The sequence below is a fragment of the Aquarana catesbeiana genome, linkage group LG07, assembly GCF_042186555.1.
Source record: "Aquarana catesbeiana isolate 2022-GZ linkage group LG07, ASM4218655v1, whole genome shotgun sequence".
Lineage (NCBI taxonomy): Eukaryota > Metazoa > Chordata > Amphibia > Anura > Ranidae > Aquarana > Aquarana catesbeiana.
In genome coordinates this window covers 185,532,271-185,545,073 of record NC_133330.1, presented here as the reverse complement: position 1 = coordinate 185,545,073, position 12,803 = coordinate 185,532,271, and the positions used below count along the sequence as shown (strand labels likewise).

The 12,803-nt window shown below is 42.6% G+C and overlaps 1 protein-coding gene across 3 annotated transcripts in view; it reads left to right on the top strand.

Annotated features, from left to right (window-relative positions):
- LOC141103379 (potassium channel subfamily T member 2) overlaps positions 1–12,803 on the top strand; it is a 2,416,326-nt gene that overhangs the window by 1,185,508 nt on the left and 1,218,015 nt on the right. For all 3 annotated transcript variants that reach the window (XM_073592891.1, XM_073592890.1, XM_073592889.1), the window contains exon 11: positions 4,746–4,882. In XM_073592891.1, coding sequence (XP_073448992.1) covers positions 4,746–4,882 — 137 coding nt within the window. The remainder of the gene's footprint in view (positions 1–4,745; positions 4,883–12,803) is intronic.

Sequence of the window (12,803 nt, the reverse complement as noted above, 5' to 3'; positions counted from 1 at the left end):
TGGAAACCCCACACCATCTGCTCCGGCTAACTGTTGGGGAGGGAGGCCGACTGCCCCGCCTCCCTGGAACTCTGTAGTTGTTGCCGGAGCTGGGCAGAGGTTGGTAGCACTCTGCCCTGTTGCCAGCACTTCTGCTGGGGACTCCGCATCCTCCGCTCCAGCTAACCGTTGGGGCAGGAGGCTGGCTTCCTCCACTCCCAAACTGTGTAGCTGCCATTGGGGAGGTGAGCCGGCTGCTTCCTTTTCCATTCCCTCATCTGGATGTTGGGACGATATGTCTGTGGCACTGTCTCCCAGGTGCATGGATCTTTGCTGGGGAGGAAAGACCACTTCCTCCACCCTGGCCAACTGTTGGGGAGGGACGACAAACACCTCCTCTCCCTTCTCCCCCTGTATCCTGATCTGCTGCTGGGAAGTGACCACCTCCTTCTCACCCTGAGCCTCCGGAAGCGTCGCAGGTGTAGGGCAGAGATCTTGGACCCTCTGTCCGGTTGCCAGCGCTTCAGCTGGAGAAGCTCCTTGTAACTTCACAGATACTTCTGTTGGTGCTGGGCAGAGCACAGTGAAGTTTGGCCCTAATAACAGCTCTTCTTCTGCTGAAGGCTCACTAGGTTGTTCTTCCTCAGCAGAAAAGTCTATCAAATCCCCTGTCTCTGCAACTGGTGTCTGGGGATAAAGGTTCACCATCTCCTCTCTGTGGAACCCAGAAGATGCTATCAGTGCTGGGCAGAGCACAGTGAAGTTTGGCCCTAATAACAGCTCTTCTTCTGCTGGAGGCTCACCAGGTTGTTCTTCCTCAGCAGAAAAGTCTATCAAATCCCGTCTCTGCAACTGGTGTCTGGGGATAAAGGTTCACCATCTTCTCTCCGTGGAACCCAGAAAATGCTATCAGTGCTGGGCAATCTTCAGATTTTCCAATGCCGATTCTCTGGCATGCTGCTGGACCAGCACAGTCCTCCATCCAAGATCATCCAATGCAGAAACAGGTTCATCAAGGTCAGTCAGCACTTGCTGCATCTGCCATAAGACCTCCTTCTGAATTCCTCTTCCATGGTGGCTGGTATCTGTACCTCTCCTCTCCTGCTATCTGGACCTTGGATCCAGGTGATGGTTTGGATGTGTTCACGGCAAGGAAGCACGATCCCACCATTCCCTCCACTGCTCTCAAGTAAGTCTTTTAGCGTGGCTCTCCTGCAGGCTGGTTTGGAGTGTCCCAGTAACTGGAGAGCAAATCCCACAGCTGCCAACCAATGTAATGAGCCCCTGCTTGCTCGGTTCCACTCTCCCGACACTCCTCTGCTGCTATAGAATCAGATTGCAGATCGCACGTCTGATGGTTCAGTCATCCGATGCTCCGGGATTAGAACTACAGCTATGTGCCGTTCTAATCCAGTTGTGTAGCTCAGAACAAACACCAGGCAGGCTGTATGTAAGTTCAACCAGAGATCTCTTTTATTCAGGAATACAGGCTCTTTTATACAGTAAAAGAGGAGGTGTATACCTCCTGCTCATATTACTCTGAACATACACCTGTGACCAGAAACCTAATTAACATGGGCTAATTAACTAATCCCTTTAGACAGCCTAGATGACTCAGACATGACCTTTAGGCCAGACTGGCCGTCTTGTAGCTCAAAAAACTCAATCAACATTATCACAAATCTACACCGAACTCTTCTTCACACAATAGCAGAGTTAGTTAACACAACCAACAATGGGGATCTAATGACTCTAGACTTATTTACAATACACATTCTAGCAGGCAACAGACAGACAGGTGGCTGGAATTGACATCAGCATCTCCTAACAGTATTTGTCCCAGCATTATGAATCAGGCACTATTTCTAATATGGCAAATCCAGGGTCCCCAGAGTCTGTGTGTCCTGGGGGAACAGGACTCGAATCCACAGTAATACCACCTCAAGGGTCCCCAGGTATACAGCTCACAAAGAGCACCGTTCCCCCAGATGCCAGGGCCCACAATCGATCGTCAAGAAGCTAGCATTCAGTCCCCTCCAAAAGTCTCTCTCCCGTCTAGGTCTGTCACAATTCCCTATTACACAATAGCAATATAGACACTTAAATGAGCACAATTTTCATTGATAAAATAAGATTAATCATAAACACATAGTATTATATCTTTTGTGCACAAAAAGTGAAACTGCTGTCCCCCCTAAAATGCAATCCCAGAACTACAGTAAACCTCATTTGGTCCATTTAAATATTGTCCATGAATAAGAATCTTCAATGGTGAGCAAATACCATGCTCAATTCATACTCTCCTTCTGTTGGAAATGCACTCACTTCAGGGTCTGGACCTGACCTAATATACATTAGACTAGTTGGACTGGCTTGTATAACTTCCCAAGGCTCCCAACAGTCACAACTGCTTCCTCTGATGCTTGAGATGTTTCTCAGAAGTGAAAAAAGAAAAATATGACCACATATCGTAAAACAGAAAAATTGAAAGTGTTCCCTGATAGAATAGATATTAAAATAAATGAAAATTCATAAACATAAATACTGTACTTGAATACATGCACAGGGAACAAGATTTTTCAATGCAGCATAGGTGCAAAGGGTTAAACCTGTAGTATCATTCATGTTCTATCACACAAAGGTGAAATGTTTGCACACCATTTGCACGCCGGAAGAGGGCCCGTGACTGCCGAGGGGGGGGCCGGAAGAGGGCCCGTGACTGTTTCAATCTTTTTATTCATTTTTTAAATAACAATAAAAACATAATTTTACATTTTTTGCACATATGGTATAATCACCATTATTTGGAGAAATTACTTTAAACCCCCAAACAATCATATATATATTCTGAAAGCAGTGACCCTGGAGAATGGAATAAAATTAATGAAATTTTATTTGCGCAACAATTTATCAAATGCATATTTTCAGGGGAAAAAAAATAATTTTAGTGCAAACAAAAATAGTATATCCATTTTGTTTGGTAAAATATAAAAGATGTGGTTGTTTTGAGTAAAGAGATAGGAAACACGTCAATCCCTAACAACGGCTGGGGGAGCATACTTACAGAACCCCAAAAAAGTCCTCAAAGCTCCATAAAAGCCTTTGACGGCTGTTAAATTCAACAGCAAGTTCATGTATTGTATTAAGAAACAAGGATTGGTGATAAAGCTTCAGTGGAGACACCTTTTCCCATGATATCTCTTACAGGAGTGAATTTCCTTTCCTAGGGGTAGATTTCCTCTCACTTATGCCCCGTACACACGGTCGGATTTTCCGATGGAAAATGTCCGATCGGAACGTGTTGTCGGAAATTCCGACTGTGTGTGGGCTCCATCGGACATTTTCCATCGGATTTTCCAACACACAAAGTTGGAGAGCAGGAGATAAAATTTTCCGACAACAAAATCCGTTGTCGGAAATTCCGATCGTGTGTACACAAATCCGACGGACAAAGTGCCACGCATGCTCAGAATAAATAAAGAGATGAAAGCTATTGGCCACTGCCCCGTTTATAGTCCCGACGTACGTGTTTTACATCACCGCGTTTAGAACGATCGGATTTTCCGACAACTTTGTGTGACCGTGTGTATGCAAGACAAGTTTGAGCCAACATCCGTCGGAAAAAATCCTAGGATTTTGTTGTCGGAATGTCCGAACAAAGTCCGACCGTGTGTACGCCCTATTACTGTTGTCTCCCGCCGTGTGTAAGTATGTCGGATGTAAGTTGGATGTACACTATATTGCCAATAGTTGCAGGCAGCTATAACAGCTTCAACTCTTCTGGGAAGGCTGTCCACAAGGTCTAGGAGTGTGTCTATGGAAATGTTTGACCATTCTTCCAGAAGCGCAATTGTGAGGTCAGGCACTGATGTTGGACAGTGCCCTGTCGTTGATGTCAGTGAAAGAAATAGTGCTCCATTGTGTCAGTGGAAGGAATAGTACCCTAATATTAATGTCATTGTCAAAAATAGGGTCCCAATGTTGGTGTCATTAGGAGGAATAGTGCCCCATTGTTGATGTCGGTGGGGCACTATTTCCCCAACTATTGGTGGCAGTGGAAAAATAGTGCCCCATCATTAGTGTCAGTGGAAGAAACATTGAACATTGAATGTTGATGTCAGGGAGAATAGTGTCCAATCCATATCATTTGTAAGAATAGTGCCCCATCATTGGTATTAGGAGTCGTGCGTAGCTGAACTCCAGGAATTATCTTTATTACATGTTCAGCTTGACAATGTAAGTGTACAGCATACTGTATATCTAAAACCTGATGGGCCATAGTGTTTAATGCTTCTACAGTGATAGCCATGACCTTCCAGGTTTTGCTTGAGTTGTATGCGAGTGGCTTCCCCTCCTTTAGAGGTTCTAAAATTAGGACTAAGTCTGATTTTATAGATGCTCTAGTGGTAGAGTGGGAGAAACATACAGTTGATAGACATCATGTTCATACACACAAGGCATACTTTAAATATTTGTGTTACAAAGGCAATAAGAGTACAGAAAAGAGCAGGAGATCAGTGATTAAAACAGCACCCCTTGGACACTTCTACAGCAGTTCTGGCTTAAAATTCAATTTTCCATCAATTAAATCAAATATTGGATTGGTGGACATAGTTATATTACATTTACATTATTTTTTAACTGTCTTGGCAAAGTCTACTTGAATAACTCAACTTCTCAACTTCGAATATTTTGTATGGTTTTACATACATAAAAACATCATTGGTGTTACACATGTAAATAATTGAAAACTTTCTGTATAACAGGATTACTATGTGGTGATATTGTGTCCAACAGAGATGGATGTCCAGGTTAGACGCATTCTTCAGATTCCCATGTGGTCTCAAAGAGTTATCTACCTACAGGGTTCAGCCCTTAAAGATCAGGATTTATTAAGAGCCAAGTAAGTAAATCATGTATAAAGAAGTTCCATAAAACAATGCAATTCTAGCTCTCTTCAACTGCATATTAAATAAGCTGACCTAAACCAAGTCATGTTGGTAATTATTATTGGTCTTGTTGTGATTGATTGGGTTATTTCAAGTTTCAGCAGGTATGTATAAATATTTATGGTGTGCCATACAAAGACTGGTCTGTCCCTTCTTTAAATAGTCAGCTGTATTAAGTGGAAGTTTAATTTTCTTTTATCTTATTAGTGAAAATAGGTGAATAGCTCATCAGACCTCTATGTAAATGATGGTGCTGAAAGTACATATACTATATATGCTTACCTAATTAGAAAGGAAGGTTGACACATTAAAGCTTGGATTACAAGGAAAACATACTTTATATGAAATACCAGCTTAACATCAATTAAGCGGAAAAGGCATTTAACATACTTTGCTGTTCCTCACATTTCCCAGGCGATTTCCTCCGTACTGTGCCCTCATGAGTCATTCACCTACAATCTGAATACCACAGTCATTCAAAAACATCACAGGAAGTTAGCCTCTTGAAGTTTGCAGTAATATACAGTCACACAGATTCACAGCTTGAAAAGCTGTTCCATTTTATCTTTAGAATTGTTGTACATGACATGAAATGAGCTGGATCAAAAGTGCCAATTATCCGTAAGCATGCCTGCTACTATTTCTTCTTATCTGCCTTAGGATATTCCCATTATTTTGTACATTGTATGTACCCAGTATTTCCCCATTAGAAAAAAAGAAAAAAGCATTTTAAATGTTTTAACAAAGACCATTATGATGCATCCTATAAGGTTTAGTTTATACAAAAAGTTGCTCATAGTCCACTGGATTTAAGGAACACAATTTCTGTGGATGTGCATGCACCGTTAATTCTCTAGATAATTGCATAGTTAACCTACTTTGGACTAAGCTGTGAGCTGTGATAAATAATGTAGAAGAGTATTCCACCAAGCACTATGATTCTCTTTCCTTTAGTTTACTCTGTTCCCATGGCACAACATTCAGATGTCTTCTGCTTTTTACTTTATGACTAGAACTCTGCTGTAGTAAATATATAAACATGCAATTTAAAGTGTATCACTCAGCAAAAAATGTTTCTCTAGTTTTGGAAGGGTTAGACCCACTAAGCAGCTTCACCACCACTGTTTGTACTGGTGACCATTGCCACTGAGAACTTTTTTAAATGTTAGAGTTGTTCCCATGACAAGGGTTAAGAAGAAATCCTCCAATGGGCACACCTATTCCAGGGACAACTGAAAGAGGAGAGAATTTTGGGAGAGTACCTCTAACTTCCTGTTGTGTCACTGGGACAAGAAATGAAAGTAAATGTCCCCACTGGTACACACACACTTTGACAACTGAGTCAAATATGTATTGAAGATAACTCTTTGTAAAGTAAAAATATATAGGGTATTGAGCTTAACTTCCATATTACATGCAGACCAAGCTATATAGCTAAAGTGACAGGGATGTTTGTTTAAATTTAACCACTCAAAGACCAGACTGTTTCACTCCCTTCCTGCCTAGGCCATTTTTCAGTTTACAGCGATGTCACACTTTGTATGACAATTACTCAGTCATGCAATATGTGTCACCCAAATGAGTTTTATATATTTCTTTTTTTGAGACAAGCAGATATAGCTCTCTTTTGGTGATATTTAATCAACACTGGGTTTTGCTGAAGTTAGAAGCTGATTAGTTACTATACACAGCTGCACCAGATTCTGTGTGGACCGGTTTTAGTAAATCTCCACTGTAGAGCCTAAAAACTAGGATATATATATATATTCAAAATTTGATCAACACTGATGTACTGACAGCACATCTTAATTTTTGAGGCCCTAAAATGCCAAGACAGTACAAATACCCTCAAAATGACAGTTTGAGAAAGTAGATAGTCCAAGGTCTTTAATAAGACCTGAGTATATGAATACCACATGTGTAAGATTTGTTCATAGTCTAGATGCACAGAGGGGCCCAAAACTCCAGGATCACCTTTGGGCTTTTAAGAAAAAAATTACACCCTAGAGGTTTCCTCCCCTACAAATGGTGCACATGGTTTGTTGGGAGCCAGGAGAAGAGGATGATTACCGTATACATTAAGGTTCCTTTCTTCTTCATCCTATCTTTTATAAGGGGATACTATTTAGGTCTATAACAGCTTCAACTCTTCTGGGAAAGATGTCCACGAAGTTTAGGAGTGTGTCCATGGGAATGTTTAACCATTCTTCCAGAAGTGCATTTGTGTGGTCAGGCACTGATGTTGGGTGAGAAGGCCTGGCTTGCAGTCTCCGCTCTAATTTTTCCCAAAAGGTGTTCTATCAGGTTGAGGTCAAAGATTGTAGTGGTGCAGGCCAGCCAAGTTCCACCTCTCCAAATTCACTAATCCATGTCTTTATGGACCTTGCTTTGCACTCTGGACTAAATCATTTGGTGGAGGGGGGGATTATGGTGTGGGGTTGTTTTTCAGGTGTTGGGCTTGGCCCCTTATTTACAGTGAAGGGAAATCTTAAGGGATCAGTATACCAAGACATTTTGGACAATTTCCTGCTCCCAACTTTGTAGGAACATTTTGTTCCAACATGACTGCGCACCAGTGCACAAAGCAAGGTCCACAAAAACATGGATGAGTGAGTTTGGGGTGGAGGAACTTGACTGGCTTGCTTGTCCTGACCTCAACCTGATAGAACACATTTGTGATGACTACAGTGGAGACTGCAAGCCAGGCCTTCTCGTCCAACATCAGTGCCTGAAGTTCTTGTGCGTGTAAATGCAGGCATCCTGATACTTTTGACAATATAGTGTATATTGAATAATTCTTTTGCTCCACCCTACCCATGCAGCTGTATTACGAGTATTAATACAAGTGGTAATACTGCTATTTTACATGACATTTGCTCCTACTGCATGGGGAAAATTCATCTGAACTCCCAAACAGCCAAGGTTTGATTCAAACCTAAAGTTTGGCCCTAATACCAATTAAAAATGCATACTAGCAACATTATATACTCTTAAATCTAATAAAATGCATAGAGGTAAATGACATTTTGCAGATCCCAATTTTCTGTTATTTACTGTATATATGCCTTTTCATGCCCTTCATGTGACAGTGCATAGTCACCCATATCCAAGAGATTGAGATCTCAGGATGTTTGCTCATTACTCTGCAATACTTCTAAAATAAAGCAAATATTTTCGCATATACAGTAGATATAACATATGCTTTGTCATATACAGACCCTTTTTAGGAAACAAACAGATTTTCACTAGTGATGAGAGAAACAGGCAAAGTTCGACCTGGCCACCATCTCTTGCAAGGTACCCTCTCAGTGTTGGGGGCATTTGACCTGGCATTGTTCAGGAGAGGGGGGGTGCATGTACATTGCTTCCCTTTTTGGGCAACCAGGATGAATGCCTAGTTTAGATTTTAAGTGGGAGGTGCCACACTTTTTTTTAAAGGAATAGTAGACCCCCCTGTTCAGTTTGCAGCAGAACTTCTGAACAGGGAAATGGTTCTGCCCTGAACAGCAAACTCCATTGAAGTCTATGGGAGCCAAATATGAGAAATCAAAAGTGCCCATTTCTGGATATGGTGGTCCAGGTACTGCCCTGGGGGACATGTATCAAAGCATTTTTTTTTAAGAAAAGATCGTTTTTTCATAAGCAGTGATTTTAATGATGCTTAAAGTGCAAAAATAAAAATTAAAAAGTCCTTTAAATATAGTGCCTGGGGGGTCCCCTTAGTCTGCCTGTAATGGTGCAAGTGGCTCATCTGTAGCTATATATAGAACATGCTGCAGCAAAAATGACATTTCTAAATTAACAAAAACAAGTCTAATCACATTTAAATTGACTTGCGGTTGCAATTGCCAGCCCCTGGCTATTAAAAATACATTGTTTGTTTTTTACTATTTTTTTACTGGCAAATGTCTTTTTTTTTTTTTATTCAGCTGTCAGAGGGGATGCCTATTGACAGCTCATGACTCATCAGTTGTTAAGGACATAGTGGCCAGCTTCCTGGCCCCGCTCCTTAACCAGCTTTTACTGTGCCCTGATGCCCAATCAGGGCCAGAATGCACTGTGCAGTTTATAATTACCCTGCAAATCCGGGTGTTTCCCAACTGGGGCAAACAGCCAATGTTTGATCTGAACTCATGTTCCTACCTTAGTAGACATTTTTGTAAGTAATGTGAACTCTAAGAAAAATAAAACAGCATGAGGTCCCTCTCAAAATTTCATGGTCAATATCAGGTCAGTGGCATCAACCAGGATCTCCAAAAGCTTTTTACACAAGGTAGGAGCTTTGAGTTCTGGTTGAAAATGAGTTGTACTAAACTCAGCTTGTTTCCTGTTTGTCGAACAGGTGAACTAAAAGGTCCTGACCTGAAACTCCAGATCATGTCACTAAATGCCAACTTTCCGCCATTTTTAAAAAAATTGTAAACAAGCCCCTGGGGATCCTGGCTAACTGACCAAAGATGGTCATGATTAGGGATGAGCCGATGTTCGCCGAACAATATGCGGCATTCGCGGCATATTCGAAAGCCGCGGAGTGCCGTTAAAGTCTATGGGACACTAACATGAAAAACCAAAAGTGCTAATTTTAAAGGCTTATATGCAAGTTATTGCCATAAAAATTGTTTGGAGACCCCGGCCCTGTCCCAGGGGACATGTATCAATGCCAAAAATTATTGTTTTTTTTCGGGAGCAGTGATTTTAATAATGCTTAAAGTGAAACAATAAAAATCAAATATTCCTTTAAAATATTGTGCCTGGGTGGTTTCCTTAGTATGCCTGTAAAGTAGCGCATTTTTCCTGTGTTTAGAACAATGCCACAGCAAAATGACATTTATAAAGGAAAAAATATCATTTAAAACTACTCGCAGCTGTAATGTATTGTCGGGGGTCCTGGCAATGTAGATAAAAATCATTGAAAAAAACAGCATTGGATCCCCCCCAGTCCATTACCGGGCCCTTTAGGTCTGGCATTGGTTTTAATATCAATACCATATATTAAGGGGAACCCCGCATCCATATAAATATAAAATATTGTGTGGGGGTACCCCCAAAATCCATTCCAGGCCTTTCAGGTCTGGTATTGATTTTAAGGGGAACCCGAGCCAAAATTTAAAAGAAAAATGGCGTAGGAGTCCCCCCAAAATCCATACCAGACCCTTATCTGAGCACATAACCTGGCAGGCCGCAGGAAAAGGGGGGATGAGAGTACAGTCCCCCTCTTGAACCGTACCAGGCCACATGCCCTTAACATGGAGAAGATGCTTTGTGGTCCCCCCAAAACACCTTGTCCCCATGTTGATGGGGACAAGGGCCTCATCCCCACAATCCTTGCCCGGTGGTTGTGAGGGTCTGTGGGTAGGGGACTTATCGGAATCTGGAAGCCCCCTTTAACAAGGAGACCCCCAGATCTCGCCCCACCATGTGAATGGGTATCGGGTACATTGTACCCCTACGTATTCCCCCTAAAAAAAGTAAAAATTTTAAAAAATGACAGTAGACAATTTGGGACAATTCCTATATAAAAAAAAAAGTCACACAATGTCCATTCATCTTCGATCACAGCGTCCCAATAAAAAAAAGGAAAAAAACTCCGCCTCCATGGGAGGTTTACGCTGACTGAAGCCTCTTCACGATGACAGCTGTTATATAGCTGAGGTCAGAGCCACCTGGTGACCCGGTGTCACGTAATGTCAGAGGGGCGGGGTCACCCGTTTAGATTACCGGGTGGCCCCGCCCTCAGTTATATAACAGCTGTCATCTCGAAGAGGCTTCAGTCAGCGGGTGCCTCCCATGGAGGCGGAGTTTTTTGCTTTTTTTTAATCGGGTCATCGGACGCTGTGATCGAAGATGAATGGACATGGTGGGACATTTTTATTTTAATAAAGGACTTGTCCCAAATTGTCTACTGTCATTTTTAACATTTTGACTTTTTTTTGGTAAATCTGTAGGGGTACAATGTACCCGATACCCATTCACATGGTGGGGGGTGAGATCTGGGGGTCCCCTTGTTAAAGGGGTCTTCCAGATTCCAATAAGCCCCATCCCACAGAGGCTGATGGAGGGAGGAGCCAGAAGTGGGCGTCCGAGTAGGAGCCGACACTGAGCCCGTCAGCTCGGGATCCCCCCTCCCAGCGATGTAGATCCACGCTGAGGTTGTCTCCCAGCCCTCCTTGAGCTCTTCATGAGCCCTCCACGATCTCTCTCCCCTGTACTTCCAGTACCTCTACACCTCTGTAGCTGGAAGGCGAGGCGGACGGCGCTGACACCGGGAACCCGCGGTAAGTCTCGTGCCAGCAGCAGATGCGGGGGGTGCGAGCCCTGTCCTGGACGGAGTCCTCTCGGGAGGCTGGTGGATGTCGGGGCGTTCTGCCCACATCATAGAGTCAGGGATCCGGGGCGGTGAGTCCGCATGTGTGCAGTGGTGGCCAAGCAGCTCCGAGGACTAAGTGATGGGACTACGGTAAGCGTTGCTGGTAAAAGCATTACATGGGCCAGGCAGAGGATTGAGATCTCCACATATTCTGTATTTGGGCTTTCCGGGAAAGTAGGTAACCTGCTCACAAACCTTATTCTTTCAATATTATACACTGTATACTGCTTGGACGAGAGAAAACTAAATGCAGATTGCATGTGATAAGTATATCAAAAGAACCTTATAACATAGAATTTGTCGAATCAGCACATATAAAAGTTCAGGCTGCACGAAAGTCTTATGACTACCCATGAAGAACAACTGTATCACATGCTATAAAAACTGTATGCAGAGGCTACCTTGGTAATCAAAAACATAACTGGGGGGTAAAATAATCCCATGCCTAATCCCTCTGACGTGCTTAGGAACTGACATCAAAGGAGGACTGATCAGGTCAAATAAACTTTTCAGGGCTTTTGAAGCAAGTACTCGAGTGGGATGCCGCGAGTCTGCACAGTTAGCACACTCCGTTGTGGTTTTTTTTCTTTTTTTTTTTTTCCCTTTGACCGGTCCTATCTCTGAATTTACTTTAATACCCAATCAAGGGTCTCTATTAAGAAACAGTAACACTGAGAGGGAAGCCCCCACACTACCCACCACCCAGGTGGGGGGGATTGTACCACTGGCTCTAAACAAGGAGACAGAGAAGAAAATGAGGGGTAAAACATCGAAAGGGGCCGCCGTCAATACGCAGAGTACTAGTCCGGGGACCATTAGAAAATACATGGTTCAGGAAGCCAGTAGAGATAGAGATAGCCTGGGTAAACAAACAGGGGAAAAAAATAAAACACTTGAAGGCACATCCAGAACTGGATTGAGAAGGCATGGCACAGAGAGTGATATACATACGGCAAATAGTGAGACACTAGAGAAAGAAGTAACATTGGATCCTAAACAAAAAGCAGATACCCACAAAGGGCGAAATGGCGGAAATGTTTGCGAGGTTGGAAACATCTATTAAAGGAGAAATAGCAACCCTCCATGAAGATATGAGCCATATCCTAAAAAGAGTAGAAGATACGGAGAAAAGAATAGATAAGCAAGGGGAAGTGATAAAAAAGCTGAAGAGCCAGATGGAGGTGATGCAGCTGGAACAAAGGAACATGATGTATAGAATAGAGGACCAAGAGAACCGGAACAGAAGAAAAAACCAACGGATCAGAGGCCTTGCTGAGACGCAAGGCGAGAAGGAGTTGCAAGATAAAATGGATAAAATCTTTCATATGATCAGCTCATCTGGAGTCAGCAGTAAAATAAAGTTTGAAAGAATACACAGGATTAGAAATCCTGCAGAAATAGCGGAGGAGGTTCCAAGAGACGTCATTGCAAGATTCCATAACTTCCAAGACAAAGAACAGATAAAGGCATGTTTAAAAAATAACCAACCAGTAAAATATGGAGACACA